Source organism: Mytilus edulis, chromosome 12 (assembly GCF_963676685.1).
Source record: "Mytilus edulis chromosome 12, xbMytEdul2.2, whole genome shotgun sequence".
NCBI lineage: Eukaryota > Metazoa > Mollusca > Bivalvia > Mytilida > Mytilidae > Mytilus > Mytilus edulis.
Window position 1 is genome coordinate 70,032,430 of NC_092355.1, and position 27,486 is coordinate 70,059,915.

The 27,486-nt window shown below is 32.6% G+C and overlaps 1 protein-coding gene across 6 annotated transcripts in view; it reads right to left on the reverse strand.

The window, feature by feature from the left end:
• LOC139499016 (diacylglycerol kinase theta-like) overlaps positions 1-27,486 on the reverse strand; it is a 46,842-nt gene that overhangs the window by 15,523 nt on the left and 3,833 nt on the right. For 2 of the 6 annotated variants that reach the window (XR_011658076.1, XM_071287674.1), the window contains exons 3-17: positions 26,765-26,867; positions 26,068-26,150; positions 24,148-24,279; positions 20,979-21,123; positions 17,466-17,573; positions 10,716-10,841; positions 10,059-10,156; positions 8,239-8,311; positions 7,418-7,571; positions 6,626-6,716; positions 5,547-5,669; positions 4,393-4,543; positions 3,662-3,819; positions 2,516-2,667; positions 173-321 (exon numbers count right to left, since the gene is read on the reverse strand). Coding sequence is in view for 5 of the 6 variants with exons in the window: in XM_071287674.1 (XP_071143775.1) it covers positions 173-321; positions 2,516-2,667; positions 3,662-3,819; positions 4,393-4,543; positions 5,547-5,669; positions 6,626-6,716; positions 7,418-7,571; positions 8,239-8,311; positions 10,059-10,156; positions 10,716-10,841; positions 17,466-17,573; positions 20,979-21,123; positions 24,148-24,279; positions 26,068-26,150; positions 26,765-26,867 (1,846 nt within the window). In the remaining variant the exon portion in view is untranslated. Of the gene's footprint in view, positions 1-172; positions 322-2,515; positions 2,668-3,661; positions 3,820-4,392; positions 4,544-5,546; positions 5,670-6,625; positions 6,717-7,417; positions 7,572-8,238; positions 8,312-10,058; positions 10,157-10,715; positions 10,845-15,111; positions 15,253-17,465; positions 17,574-20,978; positions 21,124-24,147; positions 24,280-26,067; positions 26,151-26,764; positions 26,868-27,486 lie in introns of all 6 variants that reach the window. The other 4 variants (XM_071287670.1, XM_071287671.1, XM_071287669.1 and 1 more) reach the window with 4 other exon arrangements.

Consider the following 27,486-nt stretch of genomic DNA (forward strand, 5'->3'; position numbering starts at 1 on the left):
CAAATTACTGTAAATTCTCTTTTTTTCATGAGATGTTTTCTTTAAATTATCAAAAGTATCTGAGCATTTTCATGATTTTTCGAAGAAATGTACCCCCCCCCCCCCCTATTTTTGTGTTATCTTTATAAATAATTTCATATGATTATCTAATTACAACTATTGTTTATCTTACCTGTCCCCAGTGGAACAATAGCTAAGGGAGGCGACTGGCAAACTGCATCCTGTCCAACATTATCTAAACAGGATAAAACCCAGCCAACTGTCCCATCACCACCACATGCTAAAATCTTGTAATAAGGAATATTTCGAAAGACATACAACCTAAAAAAATATCATCACAATATTACCAAAATTATTCTTCTTATTCAGCTACAAAACAAGAGGCTCTCAAGAGCCTGAATCGCTCACATGGTAAACAATGCCTTCGGCCATGTTTTTTGACGGAATAGAAAATAAAACACAAACTTTATTTTATACACCCTACTGATCATTCAAATGAAGTTTTGTTGAATTTTGGTTGAGTAGTTTTAGAGAAGATTTTTTAAAGTTAGCAAATATGATGAACAAATTGTGAAAAATTGTCATTAAAGGACAATAACCCCTTAACCCTTTCGCCGATGAGTCCCGGTTTACCGGGATTCACGCTTCAGACTGCTGACGACGAGTCCCGTTTTACCGGGATCGGAATACATCTTTTATATTTCCCGCTCAAACAGTGCAAACATGAGTTATCTTTCTTTGATGAATAACCCGGATGAAAGTGTAAACATGACGCTTCAGTTTGTTGAAAACCGTGTCAAAATCAGAGGAAATTTACGGAATTTACGAGAATTTGAAATGAGGGAACAATTTTTTGGAAAGAATATGGAAGAATTGAAGCCAAACTAGTATACTTTTTTGACATAAAATGTCGTTTTATGTTCAAAACACTTGGAATGGACATCCATCGTTCAGTGTGAGGAATTTGTACAGCCTCATAATTTTTTTCAAAATTTTGCCATTTTGGGTTAAAAAAAATTACGATTTGGGGTCAATAAGCAGAATTTTGAGAATTTCACTGAAATAATGCCGAAAAATTGAAAATTTGAATATTTTATGAGGAAAAAATTATCAAAACATAAAAAAACCTGTGAACTAGGTGTTAGTGAATGAAATAAATAAACAAATAACTACAAACAAGTTTTTATTGACATTTATTATGAAGATCTCCCACTTGAGTAAAAGTAGCCAGGGAAGCCATCGTCTCAGAGTAGCTTCTGTCTGGGCAGCAATCGGTGAAAGGGTTAAGGGGTCAATTGACAATTTTGTCATATTAGCTTATTTGTAGATCTTACTTTGCTGACCATTTTTGCTGTTTACAGTTTATCTTTATCTATAATAATATTCAAGATAATGACCAAAAACTGCAAAATTTCCTTAAAATTACCAATTAAGTGGCAGCAACCCAACAATGGGTTGTTTGATTCATCTGAAAATTTCAGGGCAGATAGATCTTGACCTAATGAACATTTTTACCCCCATGTCAGATTTGCTCTTAATGTTTTAGTTTTTGAGATATAAGCCAAAAACTGCATTTGACCCCTATGTTCTATTTTTAGCAATGGCGACCATGTTTGTTGATAGATCAAAACTTCGGATACAATTTATAAACTAGATACCCTAAGGAACATTCAGTTAAAGTTTGGAAGTATTTGGCCTAGTAGTTTCAGGGGAGAAGATTCTTGAAATAGTTTACGACGACAGACGACGACGGACGATGACGGACGCCAAGTGATTGCATAAGCTCACTTGGCCCTTCGGGCCATGTGAGCTAAAAAATCTATAGCAAATTCAATATATCCCATGTAAAATGTGTCATTTGCATCATACATTCATGACATGTTATTTTGGGAACTGATGAAATTTGGTTACTCCTAGGAACCAGCTACACCAAACACCATAGTATTATATAGGTGTTAATCAACACATTTCTATTTCTTTTCCCTGACATCTTGCTTATCACATTTTGTCTTGTGATGACACATATGAAATAATGAAGGTTATTCTACATTTGACGAAAGAAACGCTTCACTGTTAAAATTGCAAAAAAAGTCAGGAATCTAATCCTGTTTTGTTGATATTTTATCATATATCAATGGTATTTTTAAATGCTATGTAATAATGCTAACCCACTTGTATATTAAGTGGATACTTTATTTTATATTTACCTCTTTCTAGCCAACTTGGCGACGATTTATTTTTGCAATTTTTTAATTACTGTGGATTCACTATTATTTGTTGGATACCAATTTTCGCGGGTTTCTTGGGTACATGTGAACCATGAAATCAAATGTTCAATGAGATACATATTTTAATAGACTTTGTATACAGATATTGTCTAAACCATGAAATCAAATAGCCACAAATATGCTAGTTTTCAGCAATCCATGAAAATTGATACCAACGAAAATAAATGAATCCATAGTATATTTAGCTTTATATAATTTATCTTTTATCCCTTAAATAATAAACTTACCCTGGTAAAGGACCACCATTTTCTAAATTAAAAACTTGATGAGGATTGAGAAGCTTGCGAAAGGACGTAATGAGCTCACTTCCTTGGCAACCACCACTTTTCACATTTACAAAAACTAACAAAGGGTTGGTGCTATCAGGAATCATCTGTGACTGAAATATCAAAGTCATTCATTCAGATATATAAATACAAGAATCATAATTCTAATGCAACATCGTTTGTACCTTCATTCTAATTGGATAATGTCACCAATTTTCATGTCATCAATTCACAATTGATGCTATGTTAAATACGCCCAAGCGCAGACGTCATATGACATATTTTAAATGTATGATTTAAGTTGTTTTCTCTAAGTTTCATTAGAATTGAAATAACAAAATTGAATTTTAACCTCTGACGGAATCAATTGGTGATTTGATGGTTGCAAATCCCTGTTTATTGGCACCGCCAACGAATCGCCAGTAAACTTAATTTGCAACCAATTGATGCCGTCAGAGCTTAAAATTCAATACAGTTATCTCCTAATTATCACATGATACCAGACCACCTATAATGATGATAACAATGATGATGCTTGCTCATTGTTGAAGGCCATGCTGGTATCTATATTATTACTTGTATTTTAATGTCATTTGGTTTCTTGAGGAGTTGCACTTTGGCAATCATACCACATCTTCGTTTTTATAATCATAAATCTGAAAACAGCTGTTTTTATTTCCACAATATCGACTGATTGATTGGTCAGTTCTGAAAGTCATGTTAGTTTTCACAGAGTATAAAAAGAAGATGTGGTATCCCATCACACCTGATCTACTTTATATGTATTACTAAAGATGTTTCAACAGTAAACACCTTTAAACAAGCTTAAGTGTTACATATTGTTTTTCGTTCATTTTTTGTACATAAATTATGCCATTAGTTTTCTCATGTGAATTGTTTTACATTGTCATTTGTGTCAATTGTTTTACATTGTCATTTCAGGGCCATTTATAGCTTACTATGCGGTATGGGCTTTGTTTTGTTGAAAAAAAACAATACCTGCAATACCGTATCCTATAGTTGTTAATTTCTGTGTCATTTTGGTCTCTTGTGGAGAGTTGTCTCATTGGCAATCATACCACATCTTCTTTTTTTAATAAGACATACCTGAATGTTTGGAAGTAACAAAACAAGTAACTGTTTGTCGTCAAACACAGCATCTTGTAAAGAATTAAAAACTGCGTTAGCTTTCTCTGAAGTGGTATACACTAATACCAGGGCACCATACTCATAATATATTACATCTACTGCTTGCCACTTATTTCCTAAAATACAATATCAAGACATTGTTCAAACTTGTCTCTCACCTACTAGTTACCTATTTAACCCAGTTTCTACTTAAACAAGAATGTGTCCATAGTACACGGATGCCCCACTTGCTCTATCATTAGGTCTTTTTGTTATAAATTTTCCAAAGTGTCTAGTATATTTGCTAGCTTTCTTTTCTCTGATTATCTGATTGCAATATGCTCAACATTTTAATAGCAAAATCTAGTTTTCTGCAAAAATTTAAGTTCATGCAACAAAACTGACGATACAGATTCATCTTGGCCAATATGAATTTAATTGTTATAGAGAAAAGATTCCTGCTTTCAAGTCCTCAACAAAAGAACAAAATCGTGAAAAAATATCAGGACCTTTGCATTGGTAATTTAGATTATTTGGTAATTTCTACAATTGAAAATGCCTGTACCAAGTCAGGAATATGAAAGTTGTTGTCCATTTGTTTGATGTGTTTTGTCATTTGGTTTTGCCATGTGATTAGGAACTTTCCGATTGAATTTTCCTCTGAGTTCAGTATTTTTGTGATTTTACTTTTTAGATAAAATTAGCCCTACCTGGACCAATTACATCCAGTAATATTTTTTCATACTGGCGTTGTGCTAAACCAGTAGGTAAGTTTCCCACAAACAAAGAAATCCTTGGTCCATGGGGATCTTCTTTTTGTTGAAGGTAAAATCGAGTCATTCTATTCTGCCGTAAAGATTCCTACAAAGATATAAGCATTGTAAAAATCATTAAAAAAATTTCATCGATAAAATATATTTATCTGTCTAAGTGTCTATAACAAAATTATGTGCTTGGAATAAAATGATAAAGAAACTATTACACTACAATGTTATAGCTATATCAAGTCTTTCACATAAAATATCAAAATAAAGTTCTAGATGACACAATCTAGCATTCAACAATAGACATGTAATCTAATTCAAATTAGGCCTAAAAAAAAAAAGATATGTGTTTCCGGTAACATCATTTTGAAAAATAGGGTCGGTAGGTCGGAATTCTTTTTTTTTTTTTGACATCGTAAATGAAATCCGGAAAATTATCATAGTTTTTCCAAGTCCGGATCCGTAATTAGTTTCAAAAACCGGAAGTGTGCCAGTTGCAATGTTTTTGAAGCACCTGCTGTGCAAATTTCTTGGATTTTAACCTATTTGGAATACCTTTTGACATTAATAAAATGTTTTACTGGCTTTCTATGCAAGTAGAAGCAAGAGAGAAAAAATATTATGTCATCTATCAGAAGCCTGTGTCAAAAACGGGGTCGGTTGATACAATTTTTTTTTTTTTTTTTGAAGATCCAATAAAAAAGTTAGGGTCCGGGCTAAAAAACAGGGTCGGTCTGGTTACTGGAAACATCGATCTTTTTTTTCTCGGCCTTAACAGTAAAGCTCATATTTTTCTAAGAACCTGGAATCACCCGTTTTTGTTGGGTTCATGTTGCATGTTAATGTTCAGTTTTCTATGGTGTGTTTTGTCCATTGTTGTTTGCCTTTTGACCTTTTTTAATTTTGCCATGGCATTGCCAATAATTATTTTGAATTTTAAACTATGAATATCCCCTTGATATCTTTTGTCCATCACATATTTTTTTTTTTTTTTTTGCCTAGGACCAAACTAATTCAAAATTAAGTAATGACATGAATGTTGCCATGGTAATGACCTACCTTTCTACTTTTCTGCATTAGTTGTCATGGTGATAACCTACCTTTCGACTTTCCTGCATCAGTTGCCATGGTTTTTCACTCATGTCTAACATTCTTTCTGTTACTCCTTTATCTAGTGATACTTCTATTAAACTGAAATTCTCTGGGTTGTCATGAATATCATCCTATAATTGGAGAACATAATGCATAATAAAGTTAACCTGAAAATGATCCTAAAAACACTTATATTTTTTTGATATAAAACTGCTGTGGAAAATTCAACTTTTTAACCCTTTTGCAACAAAGACAGATCTATCTGGATTCACACTTTATACAGCTGATGATTGATCAGGAATTACATCATCATATATACCTCTTTTAAATTTCCAAAAATATTGTGAACACAAGTTATCTTTCTTGGTTTGTTGCCAGGATGAAAATGTTAAGCTGGTGTTGTCATTGAAAACTGTGCCAAAATAAATTAAAAGGAGTAGGTTCAGTAAGACCCTTTTTTGGCCCCAAAATATAGCAGTTTTACAAAATTGTGAAAATGTAATCTTTTAGCTATTTAGTGGAAAGTAGAATTCTTCTGCTACATAAATATGGGCTGTTTTTTTACAATACAATGCACATATATCGGGTACTAGCATCATTAAGTCATGCTAAATTACTGAAAACTTCACAATTTTTTTGTTAAATTTTAGACGGTTTCCGTCTTAAATGAAAGTGGCTGCATTTGTGTTCATTCATAATATTGAAATTTAAGTTGTATTTGATGATACTATATAACATATATAAAGGTTGAGGATGAACAAAGATGCAGCCACTTTGATTTTTGACAAAAACCATCTGAAAAGTGATGTTTTTTGGCATATTTGATAGATTTTTCATATTTCAGCTTGAATCGGAGCATTTTTAATGACTAAATGAGTTAAAATCTTTCACATAAACTAATTGAATCAATAAATATAGACACTTAAGTGTTTAAATAGTGTCCAAAATCTTTCGTTAGATGAACCTGAAATTTGAGGACAATATCGGCCTTTACCGGACCTACTCCTTTACACTTTTTACAGAAATTTGAAGAAAAAGATAATTTTTATAAGAATTAGGAAAAACTGAAGCCAGTGTATGTACTTACACTGAATCCAAATTTCCTCAGTGCTAGCTGTATAACTTCCTCTGTAGTGGTATCTTTGGTTACTTCAATGTTCTTGTACCCAGATGTGCCTCTGGAAGACAAACAGTATGGGATGAAAATACAGTCAAATATCTATTAAGCAGTCAATTGTAGGAAATACTATAAGTGATCCCTTACACAAGGTTCGCATTTCGAATATAGTCTGTGTTAAGTACACTCAAAATATTTCCATAAGAAGTTTTATCACAATGATTAATTAGTAGAAATATCATATTTGTATAAACTTATTACTACTTATTATTAGCCCTATGTTCCACAAGGAAAGAAGAGGATTAAGTCAAGTAAGTCATAAACTTATTACCATTATCAACTTAGTTTATCTAATCTCTTTATAAAAACCTTTTAGTATCCACTGGTTTAATCACACCTTAATAATTTAAAGGCTGAAATTTCATTGCCTCAGATAAACAATTAAACATAATAGACCACTGCATTGTAAGCAGGCCCGTAGCCAGGAATTTCAAAGAGGGGGTTATTTGGACCCACAAACTTGACTTTAACAGTCACAATTCAAACGTTGACATTAACAGTGCTTATATGTTTTCATGGGGGGGTTTGTCCAAACACCCGAACCCCCATGGCTACGGGTATGTTGTAAGATAAGGATGTTCTAGGATATTTATTCTGATCAGATTGCACAAGTGGCCATTTTGATCTTTTAGTGAGTGAAGCAATCAAGTTCCATAAAAAAATACAAAATATCCCTTCAATTATTTATCTGAATCAACTCACCTCACACCGCCTGGGTACACCTTGATAACACCTTTATTGGGGTCTCTTTCTTTGTAACGGAGGAAAATTGAAGGCCTCTTCCCGTCTGGCGATAGAAGTTGGTCTCTGATTGGACTGTTTTTATCTAGCTCCTTTTCACCTGCAAAATAGACACCTGTAAAATATTGTTAGTATTTATTTGTAAGTTCATAAATATTATATATATAAGAGAAAGAAAATTATTATTTCTAACACACAAGATCTGAGTTAAGTTTACATGATCTTATCAAACAAAATGTCAAGCAAAATTTTCACTTTCTCAAATGCATTCATAAAATGTTACTTGATAAAGATATAAATAATAGAGTAGATAAGACAACATCAAGTCTTTTACTAAGTTGATTCACATTTTGTCATTAAGGGACCATTTATTGCTTAATATATACAGTGTTGCATAGAATATATATATAATACCTTCATTCAAAAAACAAGGATAAGAAACTTACAAACTACAATGCTCAACTGTCATGAAAGAATCTCAAGAGCATTTTATAGCTTGCTATTCAATATAGGTTTTACTGATTGTTGAAGGCTGTACAATGACCTATGATTTCTAACTTCTACCACATTTGGTTCATCCGACTCTGTTGGGGAGTTGTCTCATTGGCAATCATACATCATCTTATATTTCTATATCTGATGTAAGAGTGATAATATAGAGTAGCAGTGACCTAAATAAAAATCTTACCATATTCAGAAGCCTCAGATACATAGTAATTCTTTGGGTCATCTGATGTTAAAGTGATAATATTGAGAAGCAGTGACCTAATTAAATATCTTACCATATTCAGAAGCCTCAGATACATAGTAATTCTTTGGGTCATCTGATATGTGGAATGTTTTCAAAGCTGCTTCCTGTAATGATGAATATAATATATAGATTCATGTGTAATACAATACTTCTACACTCAAGATTGTTTAACTTTCCATTTATAGCATATAAAATTCAGAAATAATTGCAATGTTCTTATTATTGCAAAAAATGCTACATGGTTTAAATTGCAACAATTTAAACTCGCATTTTGAAATTTTGTATATGAATTTTAACAGTTTTTTTCTCAATCTTGTAAAAATTAAAATTGCATTTTAGTCTACAATAACAAAATCGAAATAATAAATGCACACATAATTCCTGAATTTACAGTATATTAGTTTCTACTGCTGCATCATGTGTGATACAAAATTTCTACAGACAAGAGAGTTAAATTTTCAATTTTATATCCAAGGCTTGCAGAGCTTCATAAATATTTAAAATATCAAACTGTGGAGGATAAGCAAATATCATATTGCATGAAATTCTGTGTTTGGAATCTGTTTTCGCTAATTTCCTGCTTTTTCAAATTCAACTATGATTAAAGAAAGATAACTCCAATTTTAACAATGACAGCATTGATATTTGCATAATTTATGTAATTTCTTGACAAGTATGGTTGGTTATACACATAACAAATCATTTTGTAACTTGAATATATAACTGTATAATTCATTGATAAATTTTTTAATGTTCATGGGTAGGATCGTTAAGAATGTTATGCTTAATGTTTTTTTTTAATTTCAAAAGTAGTGACAAAATCTGGAAAATTTATAACAACCAAGTCAGCAACAGAAGTTATAAAGGAGGAACAAGTTCTCCCTTTGTTTTCCTCACAAGAACCATTTTTTCCACAGTTATATTTGAGATTTTCAAAACATTGCTTATGATTGCATGTTGATTAATAATTGATTGTTGGTGTTCTAATGCAACTTTTAAGCACCACTTTTGGGCTATTTTGTGGTGGCCAGTTTTTATTGGTGAAGGAAGCCAGAGTGCCCGGAGAAAACCACAACTTCAGATAGTAAAACTGACATTCCTAGTCAATTAATTTTGGAGTCGAGTGCACCTGCAGGGTTCAAACTCACAACCTCAGTGTAGACTTGGTTGCATATTGAAAATTTAAAAATAGTTCTGAAATAACATAACTAACAATTAACATATATTTGATGTTTGATTCAAGAATATTACTTTGACTTACCAAAATAGCTTGAGCAGGAGCATTTTTAGGTACAGATATTGTCCTTGACTTTGACTTACCAAAATAGTTTGAGCAGGAGCATTTTTAGGTACAGATATTGTCCTTGACTTTGACTTACCAAAATAGCTTGAGCAGGAGCATTTTTAGGTACAGATATTGTACTTGACTTTGACTTACCAAAATAGTTTGAGCAGGAGCATTTTTAGATACAGATATTGTCCTTGACTTTGACTTACCAAAATAGCTTGAGCAGGAGCATTTTTAGGTACAGATATTGTCCTTGACCTTGACTTACCAAAATAGTTTGAGCAGGAGCATTTTTAGGTACAGATATTGTCCTTGTCTTTGACTTACCAAAATAGCTTGAGCTGGAGCATTTTTAGGTACAGATATTGTCCTTGACTTTGACTTACCAAAATAGCTTGAGCAGGAGCATTTTTAGGTACAGATATTGTCCTTGACTTTGACTTACCAAAATAGCTTGAGCAGGAGCATTTTTAGGTACAGATATTGTCCTTGACTTTGACTTACCAAAATAGATTGAGCAGGAGCATTTTTAGGTACAGATATTGTCCTTGACTTTGACTTACCAAAATAGCTTGAGCAGGAGCATTTTTAGGTACAGATATTGTCCTGTATAATTTCCTCTTCATGGAAGAATTACCATCAAAAACTCGTATTATTTCAGCTATGAAAAAAAAAATATATATATAACATTGACTTATGGAATACAACACAAAATATCTGACATCTGACTCAAGATGTTTTGTATTGAAGAGTTGCTGTTTCACCAATATTATTGTAAAGTCCAGTTTTCTTTTTTATTTGATATCAATGTCAAGTGAAGAAACAATTAATCACAATTGTATCACAATATCTTTATCCACATCTTGATTTTTAGATCATATCATAACAGATTAACTCAAAAGCATATAAAATTCTTCTGTAACTACCACCTATATGGCCTTTCAAATTATAAGCTTGATAAAACATGTATTGCTACCTGGTCATTTAAGCTCTTGTTCAAATTTTGTGCTCTTCTTAAATCTGATTCTGATTTTTTTTTCATAATTAGTACAAAATTATTTCATATTGAACCACCATACAAAACGCTTTACTAAATCTGTCAGTTTGAACTTTTTACCAAGTTTTGTGCTCATCTTAAATCTGAATTTTAATTTATTAGCACAACATTATTTCATACCAGCATGCAGGCACTATATTTAACAGTTCATTAACTAACTTACTTTCTAAATCCTTTTCTTTATCTTTTGAATCTTTATCCTTTGGTGATCTTGTAGGACCTTGTCTCTCGTCGTCATCGGTTGTAGCTGTGTCACCACTAGAGGGCCATTCCTCGGAGATTGTCCTTCCTACTGTACACAAATTAAGCTTAGAAATATCTTATTTACATTTTTAAGAGCCAAAAAAAGAAACTACAGATATTTAAATGTGGAAAATAAAATTTGGTGCAATTTTCTATAATACAACAGAAAAGTGACAATATCATATAAGCAATGATTAAAAAAAAACTTGCATTCACAATTTCAGTGACGAATTTCCTGCATAAAATTTTTGCAATCACATTAATTTCATTAAGCATTTTTGTCAGTAATTTGCAATATAAAAAGCATGCATTAATATATGAATGTTCAGTGACATATCATGTGACAGTGTTACAATAGCTTTTGCTGTAGTGGTCAAGATGAGTTTTTTTTTACTTTAGTCAATACAGCTGCTATAAGTTATAAGTGACATATCATGTGACAGTGTTACAATAGCTTTTGCTGTAGTGGTCAAGATGAGTTTTTTTTTACTTTAGTCAATACAGCTGCTATAAGTTATAAGTGACATATCATGTGACAGTGTTACAATAGCTTTTGCTGTAGTGGTCAAGATGAGTTTTTTTTTACTTTAGTCAATACAGCTGCTATAAGTTATAAGTGACATATCATGTGACAGTGTTACAATAGCTTTTGCTGTAGTGGTCAAGATGAGTTTTTTTTTACTTTAGTCAATACAGCTGCTATAAGTTATAAGTGACATATCATGTGACAGTGTTACAATAGCTTTTGCTGTAGTGGTCAAGATGAGTTTTTTTTTACTTTAGTCAATACAGCTGCTATAAGTTATAAGTGACATATCATGTGACAGTGTTACAATAGCTTTTGCTGTAGTGGTCAAGATGAGTTTTTTTTTACTTTAGTCAATACAGCTGCTATAAGTTATAAGTGACATATCATGTGACAGTGTTACAATAGCTTTTGCTGTAGTGGTCAAGATGAGTTTTTTTTTACTTTAGTCAATACAGCTGCTATAAGTTATAAGTGACATATCATGTGACAGTGTTACAATAGCTTTTGCTGTAGTGGTCAAGATGAGTTTTTTTTTACTTTAGTCAATACAGCTGCTATAAGTTATAAGTGACATATCATGTGACAGTGTTACAATAGCTTTTGCTGTAGTGGTCAAGATGAGTTTTTTTTTACTTTAGTCAATACAGCTGCTATAAGTTATAAGTGACATATCATGTGACAGTGTTACAATAGCTTTTGCTGTAGTGGTCAAGATGAGTTTTTTTTTTACTTTAGTCAATACAGCTGCTATAAGTTATAAGTGACATATCATGTGACAGTGTTACAATAGCTTTTGCTGTAGTGGTCAAGATGAGTTTTTTTTTTTACTTTAGTCAATACAGCTGCTATAAGTTATAAGTGACATATCATGTGACAGTGTTACAATAGCTTTTGCTGTAGTGGTCAAGATGAGTTTTTTTTTACTTTAGTCAATACAGCTGCTATAAGTTATAAGTGACATATCATGTGACAGTGTTACAATAGCTTTTGCTGTAGTGGTCAAGATGAGTTTTTTTTTTTACTTTAGTCAATACAGCTGCTATAAGTTATAAGTGACATATCATGTGACAGTGTTACAATAGCTTTTGCTGTAGTGGTCAAGATGAGTTTTTTTTTACTTTAGTCAATACAGCTGCTATAAGTTATAAGTGACATATCATGTGACAGTGTTACAATAGCTTTTGCTGTAGTGGTCAAGATGAGTTTTTTTTTACTTTAGTCAATACAGCTGCTATAAGTTATAAGTGACATATCATGTGACAGTGTTACAATAGCTTTTGCTGTAGTGGTCAAGATGAGTTTTTTTTTTTACTTTAGTCAATACAGCTGCTATAAGTTATAAGTGACATATCATGTGACAGTGTTACAATAGCTTTTGCTGTAGTGGTCAAGATGAGTTTTTTTTTACTTTAGTCAATACAGCTGCTATAAGTTATAAGTGACATATCATGTGACAGTGTTACAATAGCTTTTGCTGTAGTGGTCAAGATGAGTTTTTTTTTTTACTTTAGTCAATACAGCTGCTATAAGTTATAAGTGACATATCATGTGACAGTGTTACAATAGCTTTTGCTGTAGTGGTCAAGATGAGTTTTTTTTTTTACTTTAGTCAATACAGCTGCTATAAGTTATAAGTGACATATCATGTGACAGTGTTACAATAGCTTTTGCTGTAGTGGTCAAGATGAGTTTTTTTTTTTACTTTAGTCAATACAGCTGCTATAAGTTATAAGTGACATATCATGTGACAGTGTTACAATAGCTTTTGCTGTAGTGGTCAAGATGAGTTTTTTTTTTTACTTTAGTCAATACAGCTGCTATAAGTTATAAGTGACATATCATGTGACAGTGTTACAATAGCTTTTGCTGTAGTGGTCAAGATGAGTTTTTTTTACTTTATTCAATACAGCTGCTATAAGTTATACACTTTGGTTTCTCCTTCACACATTCAAGCTTGAAATCTTTAAAAGTAGGTTCAAACTTAAAAATATCATATAGTGACCATAAAGATCATCCAAATCCAGAGACGGTTTTGTATAAGTATTTCATCAAAATTGTTGCTGGACATAAAAATACACCTTTCCACTATTTACAAGTAGGATCTTCTTTCTAAGTAACACATGGCAACCCAGCAGCCAAGGCCAAGCTGATCAACAAAATTGAAATAAATAGAAAATGTTTGCAATGTAATGTTACAGATGTTTGCATGAAATTTTTTTAAAAACTCTTTTGTCAAATATTCAGAACCCCTGGCTTTATCCATTTTGCCCGCTAACTCTACTTTTTAAGAATAATTGTTCCTGTATCTATAAAATCCTTTCTGAAATTGTCCATTTTCTTAAAAAATCTGTCAATGAATTCCATTTATGCAACAAAACTTAGAGAACAAACCTATTCATACATAAATTTATGCATAATTCTTAAGAGAGATGCTCTGAATTTTTCTCCATAATTAAAGTTATTAATTGCTTTTTTAGAATTAGTTTTATAATGCAACCATCGACTCACCTCAACAGTCAACAAAGTATCTTGAAATATAGATAAGAAGATGTGGTATGATTGCCAATGAGACACCTCTCCAAAAAAGATTAAAATGACACAGAAATTAACAACTATAGGTCACTGTATGGCCTTAAACAATGAGCAAAGCCCATGTTGACTAAAATTTTCAAGACTTACAAGTATTATTTCTCACAAGAAGTTTTGGAAAACAGTCATAATTTTCTGCAGAAATATATTTTAATAATTTTAGTTTTTTTTTTTTATTTATTTCAATTTGAAATACTGTGGATTCATTTCATTTCATGGGTACTAATCTTCATTTATCGAGAAAAGTTCTAGTTTCATGTATACTTGATTTGATGGTTTTAGCAAATTATACAAGTCTATGGACAATTTGTATTTCGTTAAACACTAATATTTTGTTGTTGTTCACCTTTACACATAAAATCTTCTACAATTATATAGTACCCATGGAATATTCATAATAAAGCCAAAAAAAAAAAAAACTTAATCTGTTTCTCCCCTCCTTGCAGAAAAAAAACATGTTAGTTAATATAGAATAGTTTATATGGGGATTTTTTTAAAACTTTAACAGTGCTTTATTTAAAATATTTATGACCAGTTTCACAAAAATCTTGCGACTAGAATTGATCAGAAGTCATGAACAATTCAATATACTTGCCATCTAATTGAGTTGTAAGATTTTTTTTGTGAAATTGATAACTAGACTTCAAAAATTTCTTAACCATGTGAAACAAAAATGTGCATAAAGCGCAGTAGGGCCTAAAATAAAAATATTGTTTGTTTCCCCAATCCCGACCGACCCTGCAAAATTGGTGCTACTCATAAAATTTTATTGTCAAAACTAAGTCAAATATTATTTTATTCATTTTGGATTTTCAGGCTTGCAGGATCATCCGATAATGTTCAAGCTTTTTGGAAAAATAAAATTATTTTCCTACCTACCTACCCACACTGGCTTGGCAGGGTCGGGATTGGGGAAACAAACAATATTTTAATTTAGGCCTAGTCTGCACCAAAATCTTTTCCAATTGCTAGTCAGAAGAGTAATTTCCACCAATTTTCTTATAAGCCCAAACAAAGTTTGTTAAAAACTTACTATTCCCAATAAAACTTTTCTAGTCATGAGACTAGTGGCGAAAAGTTCTGATGGAAATCGAATAGGGTAGGCATGAAACTTAAAGAAAAATTAAGGAGGCCTGAAACAGAACTCTTTTTTTGGCCTAATGAGGAATCTCCAGTATATATAACAAAATAAGCTTACTTCTAATGAAGCATCGACTGTAACATTTTTCTAAACGCGTTGTTTGGGTTTTCTTTTGTTTTCTACGTTTTCTTTTCTTCTTTCTCTCTTCAATTGTTTGAATTTTCAAATTAGATGAGGGCAGCATAGATATGTTGCTTTCTGAAAACCATTTTTGATATATTTCAACAAAGATTAAAAATATGAATACAACAATTGAATTCACTTTATCTGAAGAATTTTAAAATCAGACAGTAGTCGTCATTTTCATCTGAATACAATGAGGTTTTCTTCCTCAAAAATATAATTTTAGTATGGTCTCATATGCACTTTATCTATGAAGACTAGTTTTGGAGGGAAAATCACTGTATTGTTTTGTCTCAGTTGTACAATGCCAAAAATATTCAAATAGTAAGTTTACTTGCAAAACTTTCATAGATCACATTGTGAAATTTTCAGTTTAAATTAAAATCTCTTACGACTGATCCAAATTTAAATATTGACATAAAATAAGAATCTTCTAAGAGCCTGAATAACACACTTGGTAACAATATGACATTTTGATATATTTTTTTTACCTTAATTGCAATCCTTTCGGTCATTTTCATTACAATTGTACAATGTTGTTCTACTAAGCATTTTAATGAACACATGCACCAAAAAGAACCTTTTTATTATACTTTTGAGATAACTTGCAAAAATAAAATTTTTGTCAAAAATTGTTTAAAATTTTTTTTTTCTCTTCCCCTGGTTTATTCATCATTTAAAAATATATTTGTTGTCAGCTTGACCTTCATGCACTCATTTACATTGATCACATTCCCCAAAATAGAATTCACTGTTTTCAAAATCTAATGCATCCTGGGTAATATTTTCAAAAGTGTGAACCAAAACGTCCTGATTGATTATAAATGTCATAAACAATGGAAATTTGATCAATGACGTAACGTTATTTTCATTTTGGGGTACGAACAATGAAATTACCCATGATGCTTTAGATTCTGAAATGGCCAATTCTGGACATTACATTTTTTTTAAATAAAGTGTGATCCATTTAAAGGAGAATAGAAATTTTGTTGACCATTTTTAATTTCCACTCTGAAAAGCAACACCATGAACACTGTAAACAATCATCTGGCATTTTAACATGGAGCAAAATAATAAAAAATTGACACCTTGCTTTTTACTCTTCTGTACAACAGCTATTTTTTAAACTTAAACACAAGCTGAAATAAAAGTTCATAAAGTTTTCAGACTAAGTAGACTACTATCATACCAGTTCAAATTTGAAATTCTGCAGTATATAACAACAAACTAAACACATTGAATTGTTAAATAGGCAAACAATATAATTCATGACAATTAGCATTTCAAAAATATGAATAAACAATCTGCATTTCAAAATTGCAGTGGTTAAATATAGGAGGTGAATAATGTGAGGACAATTAGTAAAAGCAGGAGGTATGATAACAGCCACAAGAGACCCAGGGAAAATAATAAAACACATTTTTGTGTGAGGCAAAGTAATTCCTGTTCATGGGTGGTCAAATTTAATATTTTTTGACACCAGCAATTATATTGTAAGATCATGACATTCAAAATGTGTTCTTGATCAATATGTTTTGTTAAAATTCCAGCATTGTGTATTTTGTGGCCATGGACAACCAAATATGTTTTGGCAGAGAGAATCCTTTTGAAATACCAAGTTATACCTACATTTATTTATTATTGAAAATTTAGCCAAAAAAACAGAGACGTTTCGCAAAATTCATAATTTTTTACAACAAAATCTAAGGTTGGACTATAATTTTGATATCAGGTTACAGTCGAATGGAAATTATAACAATAATTGTTGAAAAAAGGACATCTTTCTCAAAATTTCAGATTTTTTTTACAAACTTTTGAAAATTTTTACCATAACTTTTATCCATTTCACACAAAGAGAAAGTGACCTTCCTTTTATATATATATCAATGGTGTGCATCCAAATTTTGAAAAATTTTCAAAGTGCTTTTATCATGGTAAGTATGACAGACCCAACCATTACTATAGAGCTCTTGCCAACTAATCAATAAAGTCCTAATTAATGAACTTAAACTTTAATGATGGATGATCAGTGGCGGATCCAGAACTTTTCATAAGGGGGGCTTGGGCCAGTCATGCTTCAGTGATTCTCTATATAATCACCCAAATTTTTCCCATGAAAGGGGGGGGCCTAGCCACCACCCCCCCCCTTGATCCACCTATGATGATTTGCCTGTACCTAAAGGTTTAGCATGAAGACTATTATTTAAACTTCAAATCAACACAATGGTAAAAATAACTATAACTCAAAAAAACAAAAATATAATTAAATAATACAAACTGAAAAATACCGCTTTTTGTTAACCGTGAGAAAAAACCAGCCCCAGATTCCCATAGCTTCTCAAAATTTGAAGGTTCCAATATCTTGTTTATTTTTTCAGCATGCAACCGTTTACGTTCTACAAAATATACAACAAATAAAAATGTTTACATCATAAACAAACAAAAAATAAACAACAGGAATAATTTATAAGATCACTACATACTTTCTACAACAACTATCACAACTGAAGAGAGCACACACTACTTTTTACATTTCAATAACTGAGTATTCTGAAATTATTGCGAGGTTTTGATTATTGCAAAAAATGCGACAGAGTTATAAACGCAAAAATTAAAACTCACATTTTGAAATATTTTATATGAATTAAACAGGATTTTTCACAAAATCGTAAAAAAATAAAATCGCATTTAAGTCTAAAATGACAAAATCGCAATAATAATTGCACGGAATAATTTCTGAATTTACAGTAGCTGTATATTCAGACACATTTGCGTGGATCTATTATAGGGATTATTGAACAACAGATCAAAATGTGGTATACATTGTTGCCATATCGGACTAAGTTCGTTATAAGTAATACTTTCATGTTTGGCAAAACCTATCCAGTGGCAATTTCCACAATAATATAAGATTGCTAAAATTTTAGGAAATATTGCATTCAAATTATGTAAATTACCTTAACTCGATAATAAAAACATCACAAAAATTTCTAACTTTTCAGAAAATTGAAAGCAAGCATGCCATCTTCAGTTTTGTATAACAAAAATATGATGCAAAGAACTACACTACAGTTCATGTTGTTTTTGCTTTTTGCTAGCCTCAGTGGGCAACCCTTCCATGTCCCTAAAAGTTATGATTCTTTATGAATTTAGTCTGCTATATCTATAAGTTGTAATTGTAAGCATCATGATTACACAAGGGAAAACAGCATTTCCTGGTCATAGGGTAGGCAGGTTGGGCTAGCTACGATTTATGCCCAACTTATGCCCAAACCCATTCAGTATTGTTGGAAAAAAGCTGAATCCACCAGTCAGAGTGTAATATTTCATAGCTCTATATAAATGCCATAGTAAAGCTCTTCATTAGCTTAATATCTGAGCCCTAGTAGGTCTTCATTGCTATATCCCTAAGTCATAGTGAAGGTCTTTATATTTTGTGCTTAATCCATCTAGGGCATCTTGTAAGTCTCTTTGGAGCTTTATATCTAATCCTTAGTGAAGGTCTTTATAGCTTTATACCTAAGCCACAGACTAGAATTTCATAGCTTCAGGGTTTGAAATTAGCAAGGGACCACTCGCCAATGGTCCCTTAAATTAGTGTGGGCTCCTCTAAAGTTTCTGCTTTTCTTGTATAGAACTATATATAGTGGCTACAAAATTTAAGCTGTTAGCAACCATTGCCAAAACCTTAACTTCAATCCCTGAGCTTTGTATCAAAGACATGTTGTAGGTTTCAATATATTTATCATGTTTATAGTTCAGCTTTTGTGTACATGTGTATGTCTTCATAGCTTTATATTTAGGCCATACTGTTGACTTAGTCATTCTAGCCTTATATTGATATCTAAGCCGTAGTGTAGGTCTTCACAGCTTACTATCTAATCTAAAAGTAGGTTTTCATAGCTTTATATCTAAGCCATAGTGTCTTCATAGCTAAATATCTAGTTTTAAGTGTAGGTCTTCATAGATTTATATCTTAACCAGTGTCTTCATAGCTAAATATCTAGTTTTTAGTGTAGGTCTTCGTAGATATATATCTAAACCATAGTGTCCGTCTTCGTAGCCTTATATCTCAGTTGTAGCGTAGGTCATAGTGGCTTAATATCTAAGCTGTATTGTAGGTATGCATGGCTTTATATTTATGCCAGTGTGATAAATTGTTGAGAATTTAAAAATACCCACAATTTTTCTATAAAAACGGTAAGATCATTTTATTTCTTTTAATGAATTTAAAAAGGATTTTTTTTTTTATAAGTATTGGAATAGTGCAGTGTTTATTAAACTATTATAGCATCTCTTGATTGGCATAATTCTGAAAACATCATGGAAATAATTTATATTTTATTTGACACAATCTTCGTGGAAGGTAAAAAGGACTTATTATTTAAAGGATAAGCTAAAGCTACTGTGGATTCATAATTATTAGTGGAATACCAACTTTTGTGGATTTCGTAAATATAGGTTAACCACAAATTTAAATGTCTTAAAGAAATACAAATTTTCTTAAGGCTGGTAAGGAGACTTGAACAAAACCACAAAATCAAATATGCAATTTGTTTTTTAAATCCAACAAAAATTGGTATCCCCCCCCCCCCCCCCCAATAAAAATGAATCCACAGTAATTTTAAACATCATGCATGTGACACAACATCAATTATGGAACAATATAACAATAACATGCAGTTTTACATAAATAAATAAACATGCACACATACATACCCTGAACAGCTGTTTTTGATAATGAAAGAAGAATATAGTTGAAACCTTAACTGTTAATCTGTTTTGTTTCAGAATTTGTTCTCATCCTTACAAGACAAAATGCTCTTTGGACTTTTTGTGATTTTATTCCTATGGATTTCATCAATGACTCATTGCCATTGTTGGACAAGGAATTACTAATGTTCTTCCTTGTGACACACAAACTACTCACATACAAACAAGAATGTGTCCATAGTACACGGATGCCCCATCCGCACTATCAATTAATATGTTCAGTGGACCATGAAAATGGGGTAAAATCTCTTATTTGGCATTAAAATAAGAAAGATCATTTCATAGGGAACATGTGTACTAAGTTTAAAGTTGATTGGACTTCAACTTCATCAAAAACTACCTCAACCAAAAACTTTAACCTGGAGCAGGACAAGACAGACGAATGGACGAAGGGACAAACAGACCAGAAAACATAATGCCCATAAATGGAGCATAAAAATCGGCATAAAATTTATGAAAATTTGACAGGAAATGAATTTGAATTCCTCTGTTTAAATGCAAATGCAAATTCACAGCTAGCAAAATATTTTCAGTAGCATAAAATTTTTAACTTGACAATTTTATGGCCTAAAATGTAAATTTTAAGTACAAATGTGACTTTCTGAATCGGCAAAGGTGCAAAATCGTTCAAACCATTATAATAATGTACTCTAGATTGAACATAATTTCACTCACTAACCAATAACTATTATTACTTAATTTCCACATTATTTGACATTTCGTCAATTGAAAATCTCATTTTACTGGTCCAACAAACAATTCTTTTGCATGGTTAAACAATGGACCCAATGTTCTATATATGTACATGCAAAATCAGCACAGTGTTCAATACCGCTTTTCTGAATCTAAAGAACTATGGGTAGTCTCATGTTTCAAATCTAAAATCCAAAATAATGTAACATCATTGGTTGAATTTCGATTGTTTATGATATTTTAAACCAATCACAATGTTTTGGTGTAAACTTTTGAATATATTACCCAGAATGCATTTTATCATGAAACAGCAAATTAGTAATAAACAAACTTACTGTCTCCCCTTCCTTTGATTCCAAGAACTGTTTCCATGGGAACATCCATACGAGGAATGGTTAAACAATTCGGTGGCAGCATTATCTCCCTTAGACTCCCAAAGTTACATTCTGTTGGGAGAAGTCTATAGCAGCTAGCATGGGCCTGAAATATGAAAATGTCACACATTATCTCCCTTTGATCCCCTTAAACAATAAGGAGGCAGCATTATCTCCCTTAGACTTCCAAAGTTACATTCTGTCGGGAGAAGTCTATAGCAGAACATGGGCCTGAAATATGAAAATGTCACAAATTATCTCCCTTAGACCCCCTTAAACAATTAGGAGGCAGCATTATCTCCCTTAGACTCCAAAAGTTACATTCTGTTGGCAGAAGTCTATAGAAGCTAGCATGGGCCTGAAATATGAAAATGTCACACATTATCTCCCTTAGACACCCTTAAACAATTAGGAGGCAGAATTATCTCCCTTAGACTCCCAAAGTTACATTCCGTAGGCAGAAGTCTATATCGGCTAGCATGGGCCTGAAATATGAAAATGTCACACATTATCTCCCTTAGACCCCCTTGAACAATTAGGAGGCAGCATTATCTCCCTTAGAATCCCAAAGCTACATTCTGTCGGCAGAAGTCTATAGCAGCTAGCATGGGCCTGAAATATGAAAATGTCATAAATTATCTCCCTTAGACTCCCAAAGTTACATTCTGTCGGCAGAAGTCTATAGCCGCTAGAATGGGCCTGTAATATGAAAATGTCACAAATTATCTCCCTTAGACTCCAAAAGTTACATTCTGTCGGCAGAAGTCTATAACAGCTAGAATGGGCCTGAAATTTAGTAATGAGATGTGAATTTATCTCCCTTAGACTCCCAAAGTTACATTCTGTCGGCAGAAGTCTATAGCAGCTAGAATGGGCTTGAAATATGAAAATGTCACAAATTATCTCCCTTAGACTTCCAAAGTTACATTCTGTCGGCAGAAGTCTATAGGAGCTAGTATGGGCCTGAAATTTAGTAATGAGATGTGCATCTCCCTTAGACTCCCAAAGTTACATTCTGTCGGCAGAAGTCTATAGGAGCTAGTATGGGCCTGAAATTTAGTAATGAGATGTGCATCTCCCTTAGACTCCCAAAAGTTACATTCTGTCGGCAGAAGTCTATAGCCGCTAGAATGGGCCTGTAATATGAAAATGTCACAAACTATCTCCCTTAGACTCCCAAAGTTACATTCTGTCGGCAGAAGTCTATAGCAGCTCGAATGGGCCTGTAATATGAAAATGCAACAAATTATCTCCCTTAGACTTCAAAAGTTACATTATGTCGGCAGAAGTCTATAACAGCTAGAATGGGCCTGTAATATGAAAATGTCACAAATTATCTCCCTTAGACTCCAAAAGTTACATTCTGTCGGCAGAAGTCTATAGCAGCTAGAATGGGCCTGTAATATGAAAATGTCACAAATTATCTCCCTTAGACTTCCAAAGTTACATTCTGTCGGCAGAAGTCTATAGGAGCTAGTATGGGCCTGAAATTTAGTAATGAGATGTGCATCTCCCTTAGACTCCCAAAGTTACATTCTGTCGGCAGAAGTCTATAGCCGCTAGAATGGGCCTGTAATATGAAAATGTCATAAACTATCTCCCTTAGACTCCCAAAGTTACATTCTGTCGGCAGAAGTCTATAGCAGCTCGAATGGGCCTGTAATATGAAAATGCAACAAATTATCTCCCTTAGACTTCAAAAGTTACATTATGTCGGCAGAAGTCTATAACAGCTAGAATGGGCCTGTAATATGAAAATGTCACAAATTATCTCCCTTAGACTCCAAAAGTTACATTCTGTCGGCAGAAGTCTATAGCAGCTAGAATGGGCCTGTAATATGAAAATGTCACAAATTATCTCCCTTAGACTCCAAAAGTTACATTCTGTCGGCAGAAGTCTATAGCAGCTAGAATGGGCCTGTAATATGAAAATGTCACAAATTATCTCCCTTAGACTTCCAAAGTTACATTCTGTCGGCAGAAGTCTATAGCAGCTCGAATGGGCCTGTAATATGAAAATGCAACAAATTATCTCCCTTAGACTTCAAAAGTTACATTATGTCGGCAGAAGTCTATAACAGCTAGAATGGGCCTGTAATATGAAAATGTCACAAATTATCTCCCTTAGACTCCAAAAGTTACATTCTGTCGGCAGAAGTCTATAGCAGCTAGAATGGGCCTGTAATATGAAAATGTCACAAATTATCTCCCTTAGACTTCCAAAGTTACATTCTGTCGGCAGAAGTCTATAGGAGCTAGTATGGGCCTGAAATTTAGTAATGAGATGTGCATCTCCCTTAGACTCCCAAAGTTACATTCTGTCGGCAGAAGTCTATAACAGCTAGCATGGGCCTGAAATTTAGTAATGAGATGTGAATTTATCTCCCTTAGACTCCCAAAGTTACATTCTGTCGGAAGAAGTCTATAGCAGCTAGCATGGACCTGAAATATGGTAATGTAATAAACTGTAAGAACAGCTGATCTTATTGGTCTGTTTGTCAAATGTGTATTTATTTACATCTAACCCTCCAATAAAGAACAATCATTTACAAATTATCTGTTAATTTGGAACCTTCCTGTACATTTGCTAAGAATTTCCAAGGCCTAAATTAATATATAGTTTGTTTCCCCAATCCAACCCTGCCAAGCCAGGTGTGGGTAGGTAGGCAGGGAAATAATTTTATTTTCCCAAAAAGCTGGAACAATATCATTTGATTCGGCAAGCCTTAAAAATTGGAAACGAATAAAATAATATTTGACTTAGTTTTAACAATACAATTGTCTAAGTCGTACTGTTTTTGCAGGGTCGGTCAGGATTGGGGAAACAAATATTTTATTTCAGGCCTAAACTTTTGCCATAGGTATGTGACTAGAATAACAAACTAAGTACTGAATCTGACTTTTTTTTAATTAAAGGCATTGAATGGTACAAACTAGTAAAAGTTGTCTCATTGACTATCATAACACCTTATTTTTAAATTGTAAAGATGATTACACATAACTTAATGCAACCTTGAATCACTGAGTCCAGTGTTTCCCGAAATCACTGAGTCCAGTATTTCCCGAAACACTGAGTCAAGTATTTCCCGAATCACTGAGTTGAGTGTTTCACTAGAATTGACATACTTACCGTAACTCCACACCATTCACATCGCATGCCTGACAAACATTCTGATGACCAGCAAGTCTTCTTACAAGCCAGACATTTTGAGTTAGCTGGAAGGTTCCCTTCTCTCCAGTGGTGATATTGTACAGCATTTACCTATAGACAGAAATTATTGGTTATGCTGCATGTCTGTATATTACTTATGCCATAAACAAATAGTGTTTGTTAAGAGTGCCCTTCTAAAAATTGTAGGGTTGAAAGGTCATGATTGTTTTGGTCACATTCGAGACCAGATGCTCCGCTGGGCGCAGCTTTATACAACCGCAGAGGTTGAACCCTGAACAGTTGGGGCAAGTATGGACACAACATTCAAGCTTGATACAGCTCTGAATTTGAATTGTGATTAAATAGTTGACACAGCATAGGTTTCTGACAAAGAATGAATTTGGTCTAATGAACTTTAAAAAATGTTTTTGCTTTTGAGCAATACACTATGCTGTTGAACATTAATCCCCTAAAAATATTTTCTTTTTAATTTCTGAATTCTGAAATGAGAAAAAAAATGTACCCCCCTCCCAAATTTGTTTCACCTCTCCCTTTCCCTTAATCCAAAAATAATCTCAATTTAAATTTCTAATGGTGTTTGCAACAATAACTACTAATTCAAATACATCATCAAATATCAAAATATAAAATGACATACAGTCATGGTTAAAATTAATATTAATTAATAGTAACTTCTAATTATATATTTACAGCTTATCATCTCAAGACAATCATCATTTCTTAAGATGCAATCAACAGTTTTTTTCTATGACGTCATATTTTGAGGGACCATGTATAAGTGACCCTTAGTGGTGGACTGATTAATAAAGATACTTGTATAAAACTAGATATCACTGGAATCAGAATGTTCTCTTGTTTATAATGGAATAGAAAAAAAGTGTACTTTTAATAGTAAAAAAGTTTTATCCAGAGAAATGGTGAAAAACATTGCCTAATTTAAGCTTAAAAAACCTGAAATCAGGTCATGTGCACACCACTGAAGACATGATACCTGCACATTTTTCATAATCAAAATTGTATGAATTTCATAGATTTTTACCTGGTCTTTCAAAAAATTCATGCTTCAGGGTACGTTCGCCTGCTCAGAAAAGAGCTACAGTGGCTGCAAATAAGTTTTCAATTTTCACTGCCAAAAAACAGACTGTTTACAGTGCTGTCTCCCCTCAAAACATGTATATTTAATCTAATTTTTTAAATTATTTTAATCATTCAAACTGCTTTAATTGAAGTTAATTAATATATCTTTACAACCAAATACAAAAAACATGATACTTTTTCACCAATTATGTTGATAAAAAGGGACTTCCCTCCATGTCTATTTTTAGTTGGGGAATAACCCTAGTTTTTTTATACGAAACTGTTTATAGCACCCTTAATACATAATTTTCAAGCAGTGTAAGGGAGGTAATCATACATACATATAACAGTAGTCTTTGAATGGAATTGGATTACCTCCCTTACACTGCTTTTAAATTGTCTAAATTGTCCTTTGAAAAACCCTTGTTTTTCCACCTTTTATGTCCCTACTTGCTAAAAGATTTGAGCCATAACCCCCATAACCATCCCTTTGTAATATGGAAACTTGTGGTATACTTAAACACAAGTTATTGACTGGAAACTACAAAAATGCTTATTTGGGCCCCTTTTTAGGCCCTTTATTCCTAAACTTTTGGAACCATAACCCCCAAAATCAATCCCAACCTTCCTTTTGTAGTTATAAACATTGTGTTAAAATTTAATTGATTTCTATTTACTTATACTAAAGTTATTATCCAGAAACCATCCGTCTTTGGACGACGCTGACGCTGACATAAGTACTTGAACACAAAAATACAGATTCAAACAAATATAATACAACATGTACAATAATAACTGTACCTTATGTGGACCATAAGTTGCACATTCTTTACAATCACTGACAGAGAAATCGGAACAGTCTTCATGTGCATAATATTCACAAACTGTGGAGAGAAAAAAATAATACATAATATTAAAAGAAGTACAGTTATATGCATTAACATAGAAATAGGAACAGTCATCTTGTGCTTATTATTCCAAAACTATCCAGAGAAAATAGTAAAACAGAATATCGAAATGGCAGTCTTTACACTCAACCACCGGCCCACCAGCCCGGGCTTGTAAAAATGCTGTTAGTGTTAGACCTGTAAAAATTATATACACAGGCTAATAGAATCTAACTAAAATTTTCATAATATTCAGCTTCTGGCATCTGTAGATTCAAAATTTGTGTGTGAAGACTGAACACAGGAGTCATGGTTATGGGAACAGGCTTCATGTGCATAATATTCACTACCCTATTTTCAAACTGGAGTATTCACCATTTTAGAATCTTTTGTTTTGTGGGATATTTCATTGTTTGTAATACAACTGGAACCAATGGAAATCTGCCAGTAACAGCATGTTTCATTTTATCTTTTTCAATTTCATCGAGAGAAGACAAAATAAAACTTGTATAAGTATAACCCCTTTTTCTAAATAAATTACTCTTGCTTTCTAAATATAGAACTTAATTTCACATCAAATAGTTTCAGCAATTTCTAAATATAGAACTTACTTTCACATCGGATAGCTTGACTATCCTCCAATCGTCTACGACAAACATTACAAAATTTTCTTTTAAAATGGCCTGCTTCTGACCAACTATGGGCTACTGGATTCTACAAAAAGAACTTTAACTGTAGTTTGACTGGTAATCTGACAGCTTGAACTAGTTGACTTTGAATGTTAATTAAGCAAACATCAATTAAAGTAATCGGACAGAATTTGTTAAATTTTCTGAGGACTAAGAATTCCTGCTTTTAGCATGAATAACTGATTTCATCTATTTTCATGGATATCAATTTTTGTTAAATAAGAGTATTTGTATTTTTGTAAACATTCGATTTCTTGGTTCCGTCAAAATCTGTGTACAATATACAATCTATTGGACGCCAAGTGATAAGAAAAGCTCACTTTACCCTTTGAGCCAGGTGAGCTAAAAATGTTAATAAAGGACAATTACTCCTATACAAGGTAAATTGACAGTTTTGATCATTGATTGATTTGGATATCTTTATTTGCTGATTGCTTTACTCAGTAGTTTCTCTATATTTATTATATACTTAGTAGTAAATACAGATAAATTGTATGTGTAATATAATCATTGGCAAGCGTGCTTTATCAGCCACCCGTGATGATATTGATATTAGCACGATTGCCAAAGCTTTATCACACCTTCAATCTGTATGACGTCACGTCATCGATTGCAGTCACTGTTGCAAAGGCTTTATCAAAACC